This window comes from Leguminivora glycinivorella, chromosome 12 (assembly GCF_023078275.1).
Source record: "Leguminivora glycinivorella isolate SPB_JAAS2020 chromosome 12, LegGlyc_1.1, whole genome shotgun sequence".
NCBI lineage: Eukaryota > Metazoa > Arthropoda > Insecta > Lepidoptera > Tortricidae > Leguminivora > Leguminivora glycinivorella.
In genome coordinates, this window is record NC_062982.1 from 11,632,120 (window position 1) to 11,656,192 (window position 24,073).

General features: G+C 37.5%; 1 protein-coding gene across 2 annotated transcripts in view; it reads left to right on the plus strand.

Annotated features, from left to right (window-relative positions):
• The window catches only part of LOC125231638, a 66,409-nt gene that overhangs the window by 22,770 nt on the left and 19,566 nt on the right, over window positions 1-24,073 (plus strand). Inside the window, exon 1 of one of the 2 annotated variants that reach the window (XM_048137115.1) lies at window positions 20,842-20,956. The exons of the other annotated variant lie outside the window; for it this stretch is intronic. Coding sequence (XP_047993072.1) covers window positions 20,910-20,956 — 47 coding nt within the window. The 5' untranslated portion in view covers window positions 20,842-20,909. Of the gene's footprint in view, window positions 1-20,841; window positions 20,957-24,073 lie in introns of those variants that run through there. 2 annotated transcript variants of the gene reach the window in all.

Consider the following 24,073-nt stretch of genomic DNA (forward strand, 5'->3'; position numbering starts at 1 on the left):
TAAGCGATAAGTTGTTTTGTAGAGTAGATAAAGATAGGTATCCGTGAAGAGTATCTAGATAGGTATTCAAGAGTAATAAAGTCTTCGTGAAGTTTTAAAGGTATCTATTTTTCATTTGTAACCGCAGTTTAATAGAAGCTCTCGGTCTCTAGTCTCCTGAAAAATAGTGTTCTCCTGAAAAGTAGTTGTAGTATAGGGTTTACTGGCGAAACCCGATAAATCGAGATAATTTGTCCTTGAAATAACAACATTGTGGAAATTGCACATAGTTCGAATTTCAAAAACCAGTTTGTTCAATTTATTGGGTTTCACCAGTAAACCCTCGAATACTTGATAATAAATATAAGAGATTATGATGATAAATAGCATGATATTTATTCCATTCAATGATTACATTTATTGAGTTATTATTTTAAGATCATTTGTTTAATTATTTAAGGTGTATAAAGGTACACCTTAATACCCTTGAATAGGTACAATTGTAAAGTACGACAAAGGCTTGTTATTCAAACAAACAAAAGAACAATAAACCTCATCAAGCGTACGAGAATGATCTGTTGTACCTTACAAAACAAAAACATCGCGGTTGTCGACCCAAAGGATGTTACCGATAAAAAATGTGCACGGAAGTGCGTCGGCGAGGCGGTAAGATGGAAGTCCTGTTGGGGCACCGCGCCGTGAAAACGCGGAGTGGCCGGATGCGCGCTAAAACACGGCGCGTGTAGCGGACGCGCGCTCCGCCGCCCACGCCGCCGCTGCCGGACGGAGAGCGTTTTCACGTTGTCCAATCCTAGCGGACGTGGAACGTGGATAAGGAGAAAAAAAGCAAAAATGCCTTATTATACATGTGACTGTTTTACTTAAGAAGAGAGCATTCATCTATAAGTAACAGTTTATGCCATACGGCATTCTCAAGCAGCTGTTTTTTTCCAAATTTCTATAAGTAAACATACGTGTAAAAAACGACCACCGAACTGTGAAGCTTCAGCAACTCGCTACTTCTTTAAATTTTCATATTTTACCTCTTGGCCCCACTCATTTCCCTCACAACGGTCCTCCATCCCTTTTGGATTTAATCTTGACTTCTTCCCCTAATCTTGTATCATTTCATGGCCAATTTAATGCAGCAGCTTTTTCAAACCATGACCTTATTTATGCTTCTTTTAAAATTCGCCCCCCCAAACGCCGGCACAAAATAGTTATGCGACGCAATCTTCAGAATGTGGATCGACAGGCGCTTCTCGCTGACCTAAATAAGATATGTTGGAAGGATTTGGAAGAGGCCCCTGACGTAGACTTGAAGATAGATACTTTTAATAGTTTGTTGCTTGCGGCTTTTGACAAACACGCTCCTTTAACACCGATGCGTGTTAAACATCTCCCTGCGCCATGGCTTACCCCGGACATCAAGGAACTGATGGCGAAAAGGAATCGCGCTCGAATAAAGCTTAGACATAAGCCTTCAGAGACCAACCATCAAAATTATGTTAAGCTACGAAACCGCTGCAATAGGGCTTGCAGAGATGCTAGGCGTAGGTACATTTATAAAACAATTGACGAATGTCCCCCCACTAGGTTATGGAGCTTCCTGAAGTCCCTCGGGGTAGGCAAAGCTCCGAATGATTTTGCGAATGTCCCAGACCTTGACAATATTAATCTGCACTTTAGCTCGTCGCCCGTTAATCTTAACCCTGCTACAAAAGAAAAATCTTTAGCTCTTCTAGCTAACTCCCGGCACCCAAACTGTACTACCTTTGAGCTTGGTAATATCTCACCCGAAGAAACACATGCTATTCTCAAGTCACTTAAAACGAAAGCCGTTGGGGAGGATAATCTTAGTTTAGATATGATTATGCTCGTAGCAGACTTTATCTCCCCCATCATATCTCATATTATTAATTTTTCCTTTTCGTCCGGTATGTTTCCTTCTATCTGGAAACTCGCGAGTGTAATTTCTCTCCCAAAAGTCTCCAACCCTTCTTCTATCTCCGAATTTCGTCCTATCTCTATTCTGCCTATTCTCTCCAAGGTTATTGAACACTTTGTTAATCGACGCCTTACTTCACATCTCAACCAAAATAACCTTTTTAATCCACTTCAGTCGGGTTTCCGCCCCGGGCATAGCACAGTCACAGCATTGGTTAAGGTCACTGACGATATTCGTTATAATATTGAAAATAAAAAGGTCACTATCTTGGTTCTTTTGGACTTTAGTAGTGCCTTTAATACGGTGGACTTCGATATACTTCTTGCGTTTCTTAATAATCTTAATTTTTCCCCTATATCTCTGTCCTGGTTCCGTAGTTACCTTTTTGGGAGGCGGCAGCGAGTCCGGATTGATGACAAGGTCTCCGAATGGACTGAACTTTTGGCCGGTGTCCCCCAGGGAGGTGTACTGTCACCATTACTATTTTCCATTTTTATTGATAGCATTACTAAGCGTTTGAAATCCTCGTATCACCTTTATGCGGACGATTTACAAATATATTCAGCGTCCAACCTTGACGACGTCAGTTCTCTAGTAGGCCAAATTAACTCTGACTTGGAAGCAATAAGTGAATGGGCATCATCGTTTGGGCTGAAAGTTAACACCGCAAAGTCGCAAGCAATAATCATTGGTAGTCCTTACTCCATCTCCAAACTGCCTCACCAGGTTCTACCAGATATATTGTTCGAGGGAACTCCGATTCCGTTCTCTTCCACTGTCAAAAACCTCGGTATTGTTATGGACCAAACGCTTTCATGGGACCCTCAAGTCTCCGAAATAAGTCGTAAGATTTTTGCCTCTCTACATTCCCTCAAGCGTCTGCAGAACTTCCTCCCGCATCAGACTAAGGTTATGTTGGCTCAGTCTCTTTTACTTCCTCTTCTCGATTATGCCGATATTTCTTTTCTCGATCTAAGACAGGAACTGCTTGACAAACTTGAACGCCTCCAGAACGTGTGCATAAGATTTATATTCGGGCTAAAGAAATTCGACCATGTTTCCCTCTTTCGCAGTCAACTCAAGTGGCTTCCCATCCGCCGTCGCAGGGATCTGCATATTCTCTCTCTCCTATTTAATGTTCTGTTTAATCCTTCGTCTCCTCTTTATCTTTCACAAAAATTTAAATTTATGGCGGACGGTAGTGGCCATCGTCTACGTTCTAGTTCTAATCTTGCACTGGCAACACCTCATCATAAATCCCGTGCGTATAGTAAATCTTTTGCAGTGCGAGCGGTTCAACTTTGGAATGAGTTGCTTCCGTCCTTAAGGAAATCGCAGTCCGTTGCCTCGCTCAAGGGGCAGTTAAAAAAGCTGTGGCTATCGGAACATGGATGACTTGTTTGTAACTAGTTATAGATACTATATATAAATATATATTTATTTACTATATATATTGTTATATATTCTTTATATTTGATGTACCTTTTATTCCAATTTTATTTTATTATTTTTTGTTTTAGTCTCTTTTATATTTTTATGGGCTTTCCTATAAACTGTTGTACTAAGTGCTATATTTGTCTACCATTCTTCATCACATTTCACCTACTCAAAGGTTAGCTGGAAGAAATCCCTTAAAGGGATAAGTTCGCCTTTGTACTGTCTATCCTGTGTCATATTTGTGTTTTGTGTTTTGTACAATAAAGAGTTTATACATACATATACATACATACTTTGTGGACTACAATTGCAGCAATTCTTTTATTGGATTTAAGTACAGTCTTTACGGCCGCCGGAAAGTTTTTGTGTACTTTCCTTTTTTACACTTCCAGATTTGAAATTGAAATATTATTGTTCATATTTGATCACACCTGAGTTTAAGTTTAAAATATGGTAAGTATATTTTTAAGAGAATTCACGACGAAGTAGGTATTTATTATAAAATCTTAAGAACTGTTAATTATTTCGTGCAATTAATGGAAAACTACGAGTAAGCTATCAGAAATCCGTTTTTAGGGTTCCGTAGTCAACTAGGAACCCTTATAGTTTCGCCATGTCTGTCTGTCCGTCCGTCCGTCCGTCCGTCCGCGGATAATCTCAGTAACCGTAAGCACTAGAAAGCTGAAATTTGGTACCAATATGTATATCAATCACGCCAACAAAGTGCAAAAATAAAAAATGGGAAAAAATGTTTTATTAGGGTACCCCCCCTACATGCAAAGTGGGGGCTGATATTTTTTTTCATTCCAACTCCAACGTGTGATATATTGTTGGATAGGTATTTAAAAATGAATAAGGGTTTACTAAAATCATTTTTTGATAATATTAATAGTTTCAGAAATAATCACTCTTAAAGGAAAAAAAAGTAATTATCCAAAGTCAGCCTTCCTAAGAAAACGCCGTACTTATTCCAGAAAAGACGATAGAGTTAAGTCGATAGTCTTGTGGGCTGTCATCTGTCAAATTCCCTATAAAATGGTCCATCCATTCTCGTTGGTGCAAGTGGCCATTAGAAGATTTGGGATCAAATATTTTTACTTGTTTCTACAATAGGTAACTAGCTACTAATTACACAATTAATAAGGGAGATAATGTACTTAAATGACCAAACATGTTTAATACATTCCACAACTTTTTGTGGCCTCTAAAATGTCTGCAAAAAGCAATAACCCTTTAATGTTGGAAACTGTCAAAGTTTAAAACAATTTTATGTGTTTTGAATGTTTTATGACCTGAATGATACCTAGTCTACATCTACAATAATCTACATATTTAAAATTAATAAGGAAAAATAATAATGGGTTTGATACCTAACATTAAATTATGAATTTCATTGAATTCTCTTATATTAGACAGCAGTTAGTTATTCCAGTACTCGTACGTTCCGTAATTAATTAATTTCTACCTATGTAACACGAACCATCATCATCATAATATTTATGACGTGGTGCATAAACGTAGATGACACACAATCAGAACTACACTACCGTCAAAAAGTTTAAGATCAAACACGATAGATGCAAATAATCAACATTTCATGAAGTTCCTATGAGAATATTACTTTTCAGTACCTACAACCGACAAAAAAGCGAATAACAATTTTTAAAAAGGGATCATAATAAGAAATAAAAGTTAAACGTTTTTCTCATCGAAAAATCCTCCTCGACGCTTTTTCACTTCCGAGCAGATTCTTGGCATTCTTGCTATAAGTTTGTGTAGCGTTTCTTGGCTAATGGATTTCCACTCGTATTGCAGTATCTCCTATAGAGCTGTTGCAGATGTCGGACATTGTCTTCGGACTCTACGGTCGAGTTCATCCCATAAAAGTTCGATCGGGTTAAGGTCTGGGGATTGCGGTGGCCAAATTATATTTTTTAACACACCTTGGCGTTCTTTATTGACTGTGTAGCTTCTACAGATCTTTGCTGAGTGTTTGGGATCGTTGTCTTCTTGCAGAACAAATGGGTTGCCGATCAATATAATAAGATTACGTTGTTTTCTATTGATTACAAATTTAGTTTGATGATTTTTAGAAGGGTTTATAATAATGACACTGAACATTGTGTTTGGTCTTAAACTTTTTGACGGTAGAGTAAGTATTAAATTAAGACGTAAAATTAGTACCTACTATTAAAAAAATCATTCATCATGAACTCATAGCTGTCGTATGCTCCTGGCAAAAACTTACTTTTTACATAACTGGGTGAATCACCTTTTTCTTGCTTGTTATTGCCATGGTTACGGTCCCCTGGGTCACCCTGGTTTTATGCAAAATTATGCTATTTAAACTATGCAAACAAGCATTTTTCTGTTGTTAATACATCCCTTTCTTAATGGGCCATCTACAAACAGGGACTACTTGCATGTTTGCATAATTAAAGTAGCATAATTTTGCATAAAACCAGGGTGACCCAGGGGACCGTAACCATGGCAATAACAAGCAAGAAAAAAGTGATTCACCCAACTACAAAATAATAGTAAATGTTAAATTATACCTAAATTTAAATAGATATCATACACGAAAGGAAAAACGACAGGGCCCACTGGAGGTCGAGCCGGGAATCGAAGCCGGGCCTTCAGCTTACGCGGAAAATAACTAACTGCTGTCTAATCTAAGAGATTTCAATGAAATTCATAATTTAATGTTAGGTATCAAACCCATTATTATTTTTCCTTATTAATTTGAAATATGTAGATGTAGACTAGGTATCATTCAGGTCATAAAACATTCAAAACACATAAAATTGTTTTAAACTTTGACAGTTTCCAACATTAAAGGGTTATTGCTTTTTGCAGACATTTTAGAGGCCACAAAAAGTTGTGGAATGTATTAAACATGTTTGTTCTTTTAAGTACATTATCTCCCTTATTAATTTTGTAATTAGTAGCTAGTTACCTATTGTAGAAACAAGTAAAAATATTTGATCCCAAATCTTCTAATGGCCACCTGCACCAACAAGAATGGATGGACCATTTTATATGGAATTTGACAGATGACAGCCCACAAGAGGGCCTAACTCTATCGTCTTTTCTGGAATACGGCGTTTTTTTAGGAAGGCTGACTTTGGATAATTAATAAAAAACGGATTTCTGATAGCTTACTCGTAGTTTTCCATTAATTGCACTTATTTTAATAATTAACAGTTCGTATGATATCTATTTCAATTTATAATTTATATACAGCGCGTAAACGTAATAAGGACGATAAATGAAACCAGGCGTATAATTCAATATTGTTATCATTAATTAAGAGGTGTTTTTGATTTTCTGTTAATTTTCACCCCATAATGAATTTTTGAAAAAAATCTCAGCAGCAATGTACTGTAAACGTGGTTGCGATGACAATCAATGACAACTGTCAACGAGCGTTTAACGGGAGTGTGTTTGCATTACGTTGCGGGCCGAATTAATTTGTATGGATAAAAAAATATTTCAATTTTAAGTAAAAGTTATCTAATTACATTTTATACGTCCTATACTCACCACCGTTAAGAGGTTCGCCCGTATTAGGTTTACACCCTGTATAGTAGTGTGACTACTTGAAAAAATAACAAATAAAAAAATATTCAATAAAATAATTTGATTTGTTCTCTAGTTGTGTAAATGTTAAAGTTTAAAAAATATGGAGCAGATCTGCTGCTAGGCGTTCCAAAGGTTAAGTAGTAATATCTCAGTATTGTATGTATTGTATTATTTGACAAAGGTTTTTACTTTTAAATATTTTAATTTTATAAAATTTGACTCTTGGAGACGCTATACATCTCCATGGATTATTTGATTAAGTATAATATTTTTACTTGTAATATTCAGTCTTTTACAACTATTGAAGTATTATAGATTTCTTTTATCTTTGTATCTGTTTGCACTTTCTTTATGTATTGATTATAGTTAGTAATAATATGACATTTAGAGACTTTATACATCTCTAATTCTATATCAGTGTATAGCTACTTTGCTTATGATTAATATTTTTAGTTAATATTTCTATTAATTTCATTTGTTTAACTTTAATGAATACTCTGTAATGTTGACATGTAAAAGTGCCCCCGTGGCCTATTTGCTGAATAAATGATTTTGTATTTTGTATTTCAGGTAATATATGTAGCAGCGGCTGGTCCATATTAACAAGCCGATTTCCACCGGCTTGCCTAAAATTGATTACTAGTAAAGTACCTAATGTTAAGGTAGGTTTCTTTTTGCTCAGTGTTGCCTAGCAGAAATTTTCACCAGCCGCCACTGATATGTATATATAGTTATTATAAACATGTATATTAAATAACATCAAGGTAAATACCCACTGTGGGTTATTACCAGAGATCGGACAACTGGGCGTCATTCTAACAACAGAAGGTTAATTGTTTCGAAAACGTCATATAAAAATACAAATGACACCCAACTGTCTGATCTCTGGTTATTACATCAAGCTAATTATCAAGAATAGGGCAGTGGAAGGGCATGTTTATGTGTTACAGGGTGGCCCAAAAATACGTTGACAAACGTTTGTATAATTATTTTTCTGTCCTTACACGAATGATTGTCCTGCAAATGAAAATGTGAAACCTTAATAATTTTTGACCAAAAAAATCGAATCTTCTTCAAAATATTCCTCCCTTTGCTTTCAAGTACAAACGCAAATATAAGAACAAAAAATTTACGATATGCCGCTGCACCTCTAGTATGACTTTCGTCTAATTTATTGCACGTATAGCTTGTAAAATATCTTAATTGTTGTAATCAGTAAACAGGCTAGAGTTTTAAGATTAATTACAAACTATAATTTATAGTTTTAAGTTGGGTGAATTTACTTAAGTAGGGTGAAACGTATCGAGCTTATGAATCTGGGAAAAATGTCTTTACACAATTGGTCTACATTGCAAACCTTGCGGAATGGACATGAATGCTGTTGAAATATCCATGGTGTATGTAGAAATATACAATATATATATATATGCCCAAAAAATATTTTCGGTAACTTCGATATTTATTTATTTCTCAACATTTCCCTATTTTTTGTCAACGTAATTTTGGGCCACCCTGTAATTAGACGAGAACGTTACGTTTACCAAATAAGTTTAATCATCAGCGTATTGTACCTATGGCAAATATTTATGCTTTCGAAAACAAGTGTACATAACCCTTGTGAAAAATCTGTAAGACAATACAAAATGACAATGAGTAATTAAGTGCATTGTTCAAGCGGCACCACGTGCGTCCACACACTGCCTCGTCATTCCTTTCACTTAAAAAGTATTTGCCTCCTTTACCATAACATAAAAGCAGAAAAAATAATGTTTAAAAAGAAATATCCACAGCAGGTTTTTTTTTACATGTAAAATTGCCCACACTTCAAACTTAAATCAAAATGATCAGACTATCATGATAAGGCACCTTATTCACGAGTAATAGGTACTTTAACTCCTTGCGTTATCCCGGCATTTGCCACGGCTCATGGGAGCCTGGGGTCCGCTTTGACAACTAATCCCAAGATTTGGCGTAGGCACTAGTTTTACGAAAGCGACTGCCATCTGATCTTCCAACCCGAAGGGTAACTAGACCTTATTGGAATTAATTAGTCCGGTTTCCTCACGATGTTTTCCTTCACTGAAAAGCTGGCAAATATCAAATGACATTTCGCACATAAGTTCCGAAAAACTCATTGGTGCGAGCCGTGGTTCGAACCCGCGACCTGCGAAATGAAAGTCACACGCACTTTACCTCTAATGGAAATACATACTATCTATGTATTGGGTACAAGATCCCAAGATTTTTAACAAACTGCACAAAGATATTACCTGAATAGGATCTTTAAGTCAATTCACACGTACTTTAAAAAAAATGGCTTCTCACCCACGCTTTTTATGATATGAACGAATTTTACATTATTTAAATTACCAAATTGACATTCAGAAACATTGTATTCATTTCATTTTAATATTAATATTTCTTGATTTAATTTAGTAATGTATTGACATATTTTGACATTTTTAACTATAATTACTACCAATTACTACTAATATATAAATTTTAATACACCATGTAATAATCATGTAAATAAATTTTGACGTGTAATATGTAAGAATATTATAAATAAATGAGTATGAGTATAGGAAAAAAGCAAAAATCAAATGTCGCAAGCTCCTAAAGATACACGATGTAAATGGCGACGAACTTAAATTTGGACAATTTTGCCAATATACCAACTTTAGTGAACTTGACACCCCCGGAGACAAGGAGTCTTTCTTTAGCGCATAAAATCTGCGATATTTGAAGCTCTCCGCTCGACTGCCGTCTACACGCAGTGAAAAAAAAAATTTAATGCGCAAATGCAACCACAGATCACATTATGCTGGTTATATGCACCAATAAGGCGTTAATCGTTAAAGCGTCCGAAGACAACCCTCATTAAAGTCGTTGTTCTTTGCTCTGTGGTCTCTACCCTACACCTGCCACCTTCGTTCGTCCTCCAACACCTTCGGTATGATTCAGCCTTATTTACGACGGACGGCTCGGTGCACAATGGAATGCCCACTAAAACCCGAAACAAAGCCCTGATCGTGACTAACGATGCTACTTTATCATTTTATGGTCGGTGCTCGCGGAATTTTGATGCGTTGATGCACCGCAAAATGAAGCAAGGTGAAGACTTGAAATAGTTCGCGAGTTACTTTAATGCCTTTTTTCTACTCGTCGACTTCAATCTGTCAATTAGGACACCACAGACTAAACTATAAGTGCTAACTTTTCAGTGTTTGATACTCTATGGCAGTTCCGACTCAACTATAATATAATATCTCATTATAGTTAACTTTAGTTAACTGTAATAATTTCAAAAATAGAACTTCATACAATTTATATACTAATTTGTGATACCTGGCAAATTTTTCTGCATCTGAAACACATTTTTTTTAAATCTATCGCGTTATCGACCAATCAGAGACGGTTATTATAAACAATTGGTTGCTAGGTAATTCGATGTTGATACAACGGTGAACGACGCTATTAACATTAATTTTAACTTGAATGATGATATTTTTCGTTCATTGATGATGAAAATGATGACTCATAAAAAAAGCATTGTATACAATAGTGATATAATTAAGCTTTTCACTCTCGTACCGTACTATTAGGCCACTCAGCAAGCTTCGTGGCCTAAACATGGTACTCGACTGCCTAATAGTACGGTACGAGAGTGAAAAACTTAATTATATCACTATTGTATACAATACTTTTTCTACGAGTCATCATCTTCATCATCAATGGACGGAAATATCATCATTCATGCAAGTTAAAATTAATGTTATTAGAGTCGTTCACCGTTGTATCAACATCGAATTACCTAGCAACCAATTGTTTGTAATAACCGTCTCTGATTGGCCGATAACGCGACGGATAAAAAAAAATGTGTTTCAGATGCAGGAAAATTTGCCACGTATCGCAAGTTAGTATAGAAATTGTATGAAGTTCTATTTTTGAAATTATTACAGTTAACTAAAGTCAACTATAATGAGCTTTATTATAATTGAGTCGGAACTGCCATAGAGTATCCAACACTGAAAAGTTAGCACTTATAGTTTAGTCTGTGGTGTCCTAATTGACAGATTACAGTCGACAAGTAGAAAAAATACTATTTCAGTACTTACTAATTTATTAACTATTCGTTAAATTTAAGTTAATAGTAAGAAAATGTTCATACTCTAATCTTGTAATAAAATGTATTAGGCGTCAGTAGTTTATGTCCGACATAAGGTCTTGCAAGCTGTATAATTATTACATGGTTTTATGTACTCGTAGTTCAAAATGATAGACAAAAGTCGGTATAACTGAAATGGTAATCAAATAACCAATACCTAAGCATTTATCAACTGAGCGACTTTAAGTTTAACTCTATATCTGTATAGAGTTTGAGAAGACAAATTTAAGATTTTATTTCGATTGAATAAGGTCGTCTTTGATATAGAGCGAATCTACCTCACCCTCTATTTTATTTCCAAGTTCCAACTTATAAAGTACCTGTCTTGGTTTTATAGAAGCCCCACATGAGCAATATACCCTTGCCGGGCTCTAAACAGCCGATCGAAAAGCTCCGAGGGCAGTCATACAAAAGGTACTGATTGCTGTCTTTCAAAGTGACCGAAGTTTTATAGCAGTCACCTTGCTGGCACGAAAGTCTGCTTCAAAAGAATCGAAAGAAAATAAGTAATAAGGTTGTTGCTCAGCTAAAATCATATTAAACTTTCAAGATACGAGGATTTCATTAAATTGATTTCAACAACGATGCAACAGCAAATACTGCTACTGCTGAGTGGAGAGCAACAAATTATACCGTTATAATAATTATAGTTTTTGGCTACTGCTTAATAACGTTATTTACCCATTTATTTATTTATTTAGTTTATTAGGCAGACAAAACATGAAATAAATTAAGTTAAGTACAGGTTTTGATTGGGAATGCCCCTCAAAACATGTATGTATGCGATGCGCAGCATTCTAGTGCATAATCTACAACTTAGGTACTCAGCTCTTGATGAAAGTAATATTGTTAAAGATATATTATATAATTACCTACGTAGGTACGAGTAATATTTAAATCTAAACTCTTACGGTGTCTAATATAGGTCTGATGCATTATGCATGCAGCATTCACGTCATTGCATATTTTAAGTACCTATAAATAGCCGGGTTTTGCATAGTACAATCAAGTTTAATAAATAATGGTCAAGCAGATTATTTCGTCATTACGAACCGGTACCTTCTCGAGGTTTATACTTAACACTCTCATTTAGCACAATGTTATGGCATTGCCATTTCCATTGCAGCCTTTTTTTCCAAGGCCGGTTCGGGAATACATATAACGGTTTAAAAGGTCACAAGCCTTATTGAAATGGAGGTAGTTGGGTTGTTTCAGAAAGAGCGGCGCGGCGCAGCGGTCGCCGCGGACGACGCAAGGGCGTCGCGTCGCATGCAGCGCCCTTGTGCCCTTGCGGAGTCGCCAGACGGTGCATGTACCCTGCACACGGCTGCACCCTCCTCCCCCGCCCTCCCGTCCCGCCGCCCACCGGCCCGCGCCCACGCCGTGATGCTGCATTTTAATAACCCTTATGACTTGCCATCCCAATCGCTGAAACTGATATGTACTTAAGCGTGTCGGATTTTTTGCACGTTCTGTCGGTATGACTCGACTTTGAAGTTGATTTATTTTTAAGTTATTGAACAGTTGAAAAGGGTAACATGGCAAAGCCCTACAGTGCAGATTTACGTGAATAGATATCGACTTAATCTTTGGTTCTTTAATTTTATGGAAACTGCTGTGTTCATAAGAAATATGCCTGTCGTTTGTCAACAAAACACAATCAAAGGATAATTAATTATATTATAATGTAATTGCGTACTGTGCATGCAGTGCTAGCACACAATTTAAAATGAAATAAGTATGCAAATGTATCTACTACACATTTTAAGACGATGCGATACAGGTCAATTCTCCATACAAACGCTCTCGACTAATTTTTTCCCTGGTTATTGAAGATAGAGCAAAGATTTTTTCAACACAGATTATTATATATATTATTTTTATCTGTGTCGGATCATTTTGATTTTTTTTGCTATTTTTATTTTAAAAGACGCTAGAGCCAATCAAAAAATTCTAAAAACGGCGTTTTTCAATATGGCTCAAAAAAAGTGTGATACTCAAGATCGGTTACAATTAGCCAAAAAATCTAAACGGTCCGACACAGATTATTTCATTGTAATTCAGATTCTCAAATTTCGTTCCGTTTAAATAAGTGTTGAAGGAGGAAACAGTCGAGAGCGGAACCTCGATTTTAAAGATTTTTTCGCAATATCTTTTAACTGAGTTGTTCTTAATGGACATATTTTTTTCGATAAATCTAGTTAATAACACTAGTATACATATTTAATTGAAATTCCCAAATTGAAAGGGGGGCTCCTTTCCATTTTAGCATTTTCGCTCCCGTAGTCTTAAAAATAAATATAAACTCAACTGCAACTATAACGTATACCTGCGGTAAGTGCTAAAAATACGCGGGTCCGCAGGTGGCGACTACGCCGTCTGTCAAGTCAAGCCCCCGCTTGACGAACAACTTTGCCTCCAACGAAACCTAAAAAACGGCAACTTGTCCCGACTAACGACCAGAATTGCAGTAACTTATACACATCATGTATTTTCATTATCAGATCTGTAGACATGTGGGCTATCACAACAGTGGTTACGCTCAATAAGTACTGTTTTATGCTTTTTGTTTTTATTATGTCCTGCACTGTTTAAATATGTATATTCTCGTCTGATGGTAAGTGTCCAGATTACTAGATTAAGCTCAACGGTTCTGTAGATACTGTTTTGGCATATCTTTAACATTCGTAGTATTAGCAGGAAATACAAGCAAATTCAAAGAAGAAATACCTACGAGGAAAATCGTGTTTATCGACACCGACGTACGGATAAGTTCACTTCCAATCCAACTTCACATCTCGAATGTTCGGTGATGGGTGATGGAACAGGAAAGGTTGAATATGTCATGGTAATACTGTATGCAAAATATTCCAGATATAGCGAGAGACTAAATCGATGTTGGATACAACAATAAATAGTTTTAGGATGATATAGATATACCCAAGACTTGTGAGAGTTAAACGTACATTTAGTAAGAGGGCCAGCTCAATTGACATTAAATCAATACTTGATATTAGTGTGTAGTGTGTAGTGTGTACACAGGACGCGACTTAAGGACATTTACCAAATTACGATGTTTGCAAGGAATGGTACTTAAACTGCTCAACGGGAGCGGGACCACTTAAACACTCAACTAAGTGCTTCTGTAGTCTGTAATGTGTATGTATAGGCTTCATTGCATACAGCAAGTAAGTAGGTGTAAGTAGGTAATAAATATAAAATTTATGTAAGTATATTATGTATTTTGTAACTGTAAAATTGCAACATATCAGTGCAAACTAAAAAGTTCTAGAGGTAAGAAGTAAAACGGTACTGCTTTAGGTTTAATAGTTATTTGTTATACAAGGGGGCAAAGTTGTATTTTAACGCCGAGTGTGAAATTGAAAAACGAGCAAGTGAAAGGATTCTATAGTTGAACCACGAGCGAAGCGAGTGGTTCGAGAATATAATCCTGAACTTGCGAGTTTTTTAACACACGAGAAGTAAAATACATTTGCACCCGAGTGTAACACTAAACTTTTCCCCTCACTATAGCGAGAAAACTACAACGCAAAAAATGCGTTTATCACTGCTTCCAGTAGTTCCACAGGTGGTAAATCATCTTTATTACTAGATTCACCTAATTATATCAATTTTAAAGTAGTTAATTTGACTTTATTCAAGGTCAAATTACTTTACCCACTAGTGGATAAAATGCGTTTTTACCCGCTGGTATTAAAGGACAAAACACGTGTTTCCGAGTTAGTGAGGGGAAAAGATCTTTATTTCTCAATAGAATATTAAAATATTCGCTAAGATGAGACTATGAAGTTTAATAATATTGTATTGATTTCCGTATACTCCCTATGATCAATTGATCACGGCTCTATATTATGTTATGTAACGCAGTGAATAATTTTAATACCTAAGACTATAAAGTCAAAGAAGTGCTTAATGCTAGTGAATACTTGAATAGTTACTCTGAGTTAGTTAAGTAGGTATGAAAAGTGTAAACTATTCATACATACGCACAGTAGGTAGTGCCTATGTATTTAAATTCTATGGAAACCACAAGATCTCAATAACATCCCGCTCCGCGAATCATGATCTACAGACAAATGAAACATAATCGGTCCCATACGTCTTAATACCAACCTGCGTTAAGGTGAAGAGGTCAGGTTGCAGCTAACCTTGCAAAGTCACTATGGTGTCTAGAGGGCGCGCGGACGCAGACCCGCACCGCACCGTAAGCACCATTGCCATTAATCCCTGTCACCAAGATACCTCAAATGCCAGATCACAGGAGTCATCATTAATACGAAAAATGAGAATAAATGGTTGGTAATTAATTTTAAAACGATCGCGGTGGGAGTTGATTGCAGTGTTTTTGTCTCGACGCCAGCAGGCGACGATAGGTCTAGATTCCTAAAACGAAAAGTGGAATTAGGTTTTTGTGATTACGTAGTAGGTGTACCTATATATTACGAAGCTACCTAACCTTCTCCGTATATTTTATGACACGTTGGCGGGCGCCTGATAAATTGTTGGCAAAAATATGGGTTCGTAACAAAAGAGGAGGCTTGAAGCATTTTATATTTAAATCTTAATGGCCTAATTTTGCAATTTTACGTCTCCCTTACAAGATGGATGGATGTTTTTTTTAATGGATATGTGTATGTATTGTACTCGTACATATTATAGGGCAGGGCTCAGACACCGGTAACTACTCCATCCAAAAATACCGTGTCTTTTTCATTTGTTTTGTTGTTTGGTTTAATTAAATATTATTTTGCTTTTGATGGGGCAGTCTCATAAGTCGTTATTGTTACGTAAGTATGCATGATTCAGTTCTACGTTGAGGACACGGCAATCTGATAGTGTCGGGACTCAACTAGGTACAAGGTAAATCCCGACGGTAATCATTGACAAATCGTCACTACTTTAAAAAAAACTCGTATCTTCGTCTGTCAATGAAAAGAATGGAATTCATATAGACTTACTGCGTTTTAACTTTGAGGAACAGCGTGAGATACGAGATTTTTTAAAAGTAGTGACGAAATACGTTACTTAGGTACGTATAAATGTAATTGTGCCAACACAAATGGTAGCAAAGGGCAACTTTTAACAAGATTAGCGTTCTGTCTCTCGCTTAGATAATTTAAAATACGACTTAACTCTACACAGTTTGGAATGTAGGTACTTAGCTTACCTAAACCGATGCAGGGCTGAGACTTAAATTAACCTCACTTAGCGAGAGCTAGAGGAAAACCAAAATAAACGTGAATTTTGATTTCTAATAATCGTAGTAAATATCTAGCTCATGTTATATTAGGATCTGTCTGTTGAATTGGACAAAGTGTTTCGTAGACAGGAAGGGATGGTGGGGGGTGGCGACAGTCTGCGGGGAGTGGGGGGCGGAGTCAGACGGCGGCGTTCAAGGTTAAGGGCAGACGGAAGTACCGGTGACGTACCCCCGTCTACCCTAATGTTCGCCAACCCTAACAAAACCAATATTGATCTTTAGTTATTCAACATACGAAAATAAATTTAGTACTTATATTTTCCGCTTCCTTTTACGGTAGATAGCGCTTTTAAGCTTTCAACAGGCTACATAAAAATTCTATTCTATTCTATTCTATTTTATTCTACTTTCCTGCACATACATGCAGTAGACGATTCATGCAACTATTAATTATAAATGCGGAAATAATGCTGTGACTGTGAATCTGTTTGTAAAAATGACAAGGGTAAATTACAAAATTTATTTTAATGGGCTATACCATGTAGGTGGTGTAGGTAAAAAGCGCTATGCTATGCACACGATACGTAATAATTGAGATTTTGAGACCGACTAGAACGACCTACCTTCTTGTGACGCGGTGACAACGATTGAAGTAACTAGGTACCACATACCACAAATACCTAATATCTGTCTTAAAATCATAAATATTGTAAAATCATTGCTAACTGTAACTAACTACTGCATGATCTGATCATAGTTTGGTTTAGATATTCTTTATTACTCATAAGAACATACCATACAGTTCACCAAAAAAACTTTAGTTGCCATTTATTTGACGACCGGTCTGGCTCAGTCGGTAGTGACCCTGCCTGCTGAGCCGCGGTCCTGGGTTCGAATCCCGGTAAGGGCATTTATTTGTGTGATGAGCACAGATATTTGTTCCTGAGTCATGGATGTTTTCTATGTATATAAGTATGTATATCGTCGCTTAGCACCCATAGTACAAGCTTTGCTTAGTTTGGGGCTAAGTTGATCGGTGTAAGGTGTCCCCAATATTTATTTTTATATTTATTTACATATACATACATACATACATATAATCACGCCTGTATCCCATAAAGGGGTAGGCAGAGCACATGAACTACTAAGTTTCAGTGCCACTCTTGGCAAAAAAGGGGTTGAAAGAAGTCCAAATTGTGACATTGCAGTGACAGGTTGCCAGCCTCTCGCCTACGCCACAATTTAACCCATATCCCACAGTCGACTTCTACGACACCCACGGGAAGAAAGGGGGTGGTGAAATTCTTAGCCCGTCACCACACGGTAAATAATAATAATATTATAATAATAATGTAATATCGATGTAGGGAACAAATCAAATTATTTTATGAAATATTTTTTGATTTGTTTTTTTTAAGTAGTAACACTACTATATATAAATTATAAACTGAAATAGATACCATACACTAAAGAAAAAGCGATCAAGCCCACTGGTGGCGAAGCTGACTGACTGGTGACTGGTGGTGGATATAGGAGGTGCAAGCACTAATTGCTCGCCCTTAGAGTTGGTCAAAGGCGCGCCTAGCCTTCAGAGATAACATACACTAGAGAAATTTCGACGGGTACCTCGGCGGTCGGGGTGGTGTAGCGGTCGAACACGTCAGCCGCGTTAGCTGGAGACCCGGGTTCGATTCCCGGCTTCGCCACCAGTGGGCTTGATCGCTTTTTCTTTAGTGTATGGTATCTATTTCAGTTTATAATAATGTAATATTTATTTAGTTCGTAGTAAACTACATACCTAGGTACATACTCGAATTTTCCAAATATCAATGTTACAAAAGCTTATAGTTAGATTAGTTAGTGTGATAGATGTCTGATATTTATAGGTGCCCGTGTGGTGACGGGTTAAGAATTTCACCACCCCCTTTCTTCCCGTGGGTGTCGTAGAAGGCGACTGTGGGATATGGGGTAAATTGTGGTGTAGGCGAGAGGCTGGCAACCTGTCACTGCAATGTCACAGTTTTGTTTTCTGTCAACCCCTTATTTGCCAAGAGTGGCATTGAAACTTGAGTAGTTTCATATGCTCTGCCTACCCCTTCATGGGATATAGGCGTGATTGTATGTTATGTTATGTTATGTTTATTTATAGGTGCTTTGGCGAAATTCTTAAATCGGTTATAACTTATAAAAAAGTACAATAGGTACCTTACCTTCCAAAACTTATGTTATTTTAAGTGACTTATCCGTAAAACATGGATATTACATATTTTTTACTACGAACATTATCTGCTCCATAGTCCATGATTTATTTCACGATATTATACAATAGAGTGAATTTATAATATGCCGCCGCTCCTGACTTTATAATGCTACACGGTCGTAAATGTTACAAGCACCGTGAAGGGCGGGCGGCGCGAACCGAGATACGTAATTACGTAACAAGTTTTCTGCCCATTCTCGACTAGACCTATCTTCTTCACTCCCATGTAATGTGAGAAGGTCAAACTATTTCCTTTGGAACCTTAAACACTATCCGCTACTAATTACCCCCTTTGCAATAAATCCCGTTATTCAACTTTAGACCGTTCTTGACAATACAGAAAGTACATTTCTGAATTTTATTTTCGTACAGAATTTGATCTTAGCGCGGCGGAGTGTATAACAACGGGTATAGATAGTATGTAGCCCGAGCAGACTGTTCGACGTCGAGCTCTTGCCATTAAGTGACGTCACAGATGCCACGTGTACAGGCCCACCGACTCGTCTGAGGGACAGAACAGGCGATTACACACTTTATGTCGACGTTGTAAGTACTTGAAGCGTGACAGATGAGTTGGCGGAGGTGTTAGGGGACGAGCCAGACTGGCCGATGATAGCGAGCGCCCCGGTTTCTAATCAGACTGCACAAATTAGTTTTTACGCGTAGCTACTTCCAATAATAACCTAGCCGTGACATCGGATAATGTAATGAGTTTTACCCGACTCTACGAAAAGATTAATTATTAATTTCGGATATTGTGACACGAATGCTCATTCAGTTGATCTGAAAACACAATCTGCAGAGGTAGTAAAGGTCAATAGGTGTTTAACTCGTATTATTCTGATATCAGAAATGTAGATGTGTCAGAATTAGAAAGACGTAGACGTAGTTACAACATAAAATATCAAATGTATTTTTTTTGTAGTTCTTGTCAATTTTCCGTACCTGCGGACGCCATGTTCTCACCTGTTCGTCTGTCTATCTACATTCATATGCACATCGGAACAACTTTACATATTGTTCAGTTTTATAACTCTCATGCAATCACGAAGAAAAAACGAAACTGTGTTTGAATAGTTTATAAGTTTTATAACATAAAATTACATTTTCTTCAAGATGCCATGACAATATTGCAAAGCTGAAAAGTCAAACATGTGTACGAGTACATAAGTGTGTAACTGTGTACGCCTATGAGCAGTAAGCAATAATATCATAAATTTCTAGTGATTGCTATTGCCGTTATAATTTAACTTATATGCCTACATATTAAAATTAAGTAGCGTTCTCATTTTATAATATCGATGGACACACATTGTTACATTGTATAAAATGTCCATACAAGGTGCTTGAGTACATAACAAATTTATCTAGTTGTATTTTTGGGAGCCGTGGTGTGATTCATAGTCAGACAATCACGTTCTGCTATTTTACCTACACGTGCCAAAAAGTTCGAGTCGCGCAAACCCTTTATATCTTCTATTAAAAACGGAACAATCGTATCGAAGCGTGGCGTGGCCCGGCAACTAGTGTCGCCGGCGGATATGAATCCTTCCTCCACGCTATCGGCCGGCACTTTTGTTAGATTAGAATGGATGAGGTTTAAAGTGGCGCGGCCGTAACTAACAGTTGCCGCGTCGTCTGCGCGATTACCGCAATCTGCCGCGCGTTGTCGCGCCGCCGTAGATTACTTCCCGCTGTATATTTATATGGTGCATATAAAACCAACGGCGCCTTTCGACAGACTATGGGTTAGTTGATATCACATAATAATAAATACACGGGTCAGACTACGCGGTGATCTCGGACACGCCGCGGATAGTCCCGACAGTTCCTCTCTCTGCAGCCCTAACCACCTGAAGCTTGGGCCCAGCTCCGCTGCTGGCACCACTCTAACTAGGTTAGGTTTTTGAGGTGTGACTATGACACCACGGCGCGGATGCTATAAGAGTAAGTCTACGCGCTATAAAGTGGGACTAGGTACGCAAGGGGTCGCACTCCCTTAGCCCTGGCTTCTGCTGATTAAGGATTACATCCTGAGCCTATTACACGGGTATTCAGACATAAACTACTCTTTTATATTATAACGAATCAAGGACAAATTCTAAATTGAGAGACACTTATAGCTGGTGATACAAGTTGCAGACTCTATAAGAGATAGTCTACGCGCCACAAAATAGGACGACGCGTGGGGTCGCGCTCCCTCGAGCCCTGACTCCCGCTGATTAAGGATTACGGCCTGAGCCTGTTACAAGGGTATTCAGACACATCAACTGCTCTGCCATATTTTAAAGAGGAGTCAAGGACAAAATTTAAAATGGGACAAAGAGCTGATGTTTTAGGTTCAGCAACATGCGAGCACAAGTAAGTATGCCATTGGACCAGTGTTTCGGAACGGTCGTATATTCGAGTCTTGCTGGAAGTGGTGAGCTTTTCAATTTTCTTTAAGTTTAAGATCCTTAGGTATTTATTAAATTAGATTCATCGCGACAACATTTCCATCGTCATCATTTAGATGGCTGGCAGTCCTCAACTGTGCGTTTCTCCAGAAACTTCCTGCCCCGCACAGCTAAACTGTGGAATGAATTGTCGCCTGCGGTATTTCCGGACCGATACGACCTTCAAATCTTCAAGAAAAGAGCGTACGCCCATCTTAAAGGCCGGCAACGCACCTCCAACACCTCTGGTGTTTCGGGTGTCCATGGGCGGCGGTGATCGCTTACCATCAGGCGACCTGTCTGCTCGTTTACCTCCTATCCCATAAAAAAAAAGATGTTAATACTGACTAGGTAACTCTATGAATGCGAATGCCGGAATAATAAAACAGATGTAATTTTTACGATACACGCGCCGCCGGCTCTAGACTAAACTTATACATTTTAGTGCACACTAGCTGGCTTACGTAACGAAAAGCTAGATAACAAGACAAGTTGAGCACAAGAGAATTGGCATGATTGACAATTTTGTGTTACTGTAATTGCTGGAACGTCTGGCACGCGATAGCGGAGCTTCAATCATAATAAAACAACTTTACATATGTCGCGCGTGGACAACTGTTACATATATTATAAAGTTAAGTATGTGTATTGGTTACCACTCATTATAACAACGATAAAAGATATCCTGGTGAAGGTTAGGCTTAGGAGAAGTGTGCAATGAATTTGGTGCTGGCAGGTGACATTATCATGACATTTTATAACGTTAACATATTAAGTCACTTAGAAATTGAGTTAGTTTGTTACTAATATTTTATTAAAACAAGGCAAACTATTGCAAAAATACGATATTGTATATTTTGTACATCATGGCAAATCCAGACTTTACGAGCTAGTGCTGAGTTAGCAACAAAGGTGAAATAACAGATAATAGTATAAGTACTGGATGCTATAAAATCCTTCACAATAAGCTTTCAGTTGATATAAATGGCAGTCTAGGTTTAGGTACGTATATAAATTTCCATAATGCAATTCGTCTAGACACAAGTGGCGAGTGCGCTCACAGTCTGGAGGTGAACCGAGTCACAGCGCCTGCCTCCAGTTGGAGGCAAAGTTGCAACGCAGACACTAAAGGCTCATTTACACGGTGCGAGAACTTGCATGCGAGTTTCTTTACATTGCGGTTACCACTCTACAATATAACTAAATCGCATGCAAGTTCGTGCACCGTCTAAATGAACCTTAAATGACGCACAGACTGGTGTGTTTAGCAATGCAAGGTGACACTAGGAGCTAACTAGACGTAGGTAAAGCAAAATTAACGTTTCTGGCCTTGCTACTGACAACTATATTAATAATTTAACAATTCAATTTGCGAACAATGACGTTAAACACTTATTTAATGTTTATGAAATAAATAATAATAAATATAGGTAGGGTAATTATGTAGGTTACAGTTACATTATTAATGTGGGCTATTAGGTACAGCGTTATAAAAATATTATAAATATGGCATATTAATGATGCGAACCCTCTATTTTCCATATAATAATAAGTTGACTCCCAGAACGTTATTATTTACCTAAAATAATTTATTTATGAAGATAATATTGCTTACATGAGCGACTAATGTCAACGTACTTTGGTCAAAATAATCGATGCATTCCTCGAACCAATACCTGTGTAACCGAAGCTTATTTTCATGACATTGGCATGCCCAGCTAAAGTCAGACGCTCGTTAAAATTTGGAAAATCCGGTCATTACACGTGCATACAAAAGGCAGGTAAAGGTCACGCAAAAAAACGGCTATGTCACCGCCAGCGTGCAGTGGTTGCATTAGTGCATGACGACCTTGGCGGTTACCTCATGCATCGTCTGTGGCGGGATTGGAACCTAATCGGCATTGACCAGCGAGCTACCACAATGAATGTCTGCGTCGCATCACGATTGTTTGTTGGAGTCTAGACAGGCGGTGAGAGGAGGACAACAAACGAGCCGTGTGGAACGTCTGAAGGTGAGATGCGCCGGCCTTTTAAATGCATCGTAATTGGTTTGCGACCGTCTAGACGCAGTCTGCACGCGTCTCGCTCGCTCTGATCAAAGAAAGAATAATTACTGCGACACGTCTAGCCTGCGAAGTTAGCTGGATACCTGGGGCTTATCTCCAGCTGTTTTATTTGTTAAAAGGAATATTGCATTTGGCGGGACAAAGGCAGCGATTTAAAGCCTAGACCTTGAATCAGCGTTAGAACTTATCTAATTAAATCAAAATTATTCAAATCCAGATTAAGTTAATGATATTTAAATTGGATATTAGTAGGATTCTGATCGTTTCATACAGATTACAGAAATATGTCTGTGCGGTTCGGTAATTCGAACTGAGACTAATGTATACAGGGTGAAATAAAAAGGACCGACTTTGCATTAGTAACTTTTTAGGCCATAGTAAACAACTTTTATTATGGGACCAATACTAATATCGCGAATAATAATATTTGTATTTGTTTGTTTGTTGTGTATCTGTTATTTGTATTTGTTTGTTGATAATATTTGTATGCGAATACTTTTGCATATTAAATTGTATCTTGTTATTTAATGCATGTTAATTATAAGATGTAATGTTTTGAAAAAGAAGTTGCCCGCCGAGTTTCTTGCCGGTCCCATAGTGGATACCCCCCTCCCAACTGAGGGGGGACTGAAATCTTCTCGAGGCTGAGGCGTAGGGTTAGAGCCGGCGTAGCTTTATTTGACGTTCATATGCGCATTGTAATATGCCTACTTGAAAAATAAATATTTCATTTTCATTTTTTTTTTCATCGCGAAAAAAAATTGGCTGTTCGATAGAAGTGAGCGGTATCGTGACAGTCGAAATGTATAAAACAGCCAAATTATTTTTTACGATTTCAGCATTGGTCCCATAATAAATCTTGTTCATTATGACCTCCAAAGTCACTGTACAAAATGCAAAGTTTGAACGGTCTTTTTTATTTCACCGTGTATTTATATTGTACTAGCTTTAGCTTTAGCTTCGCTGGCGTTAAATTT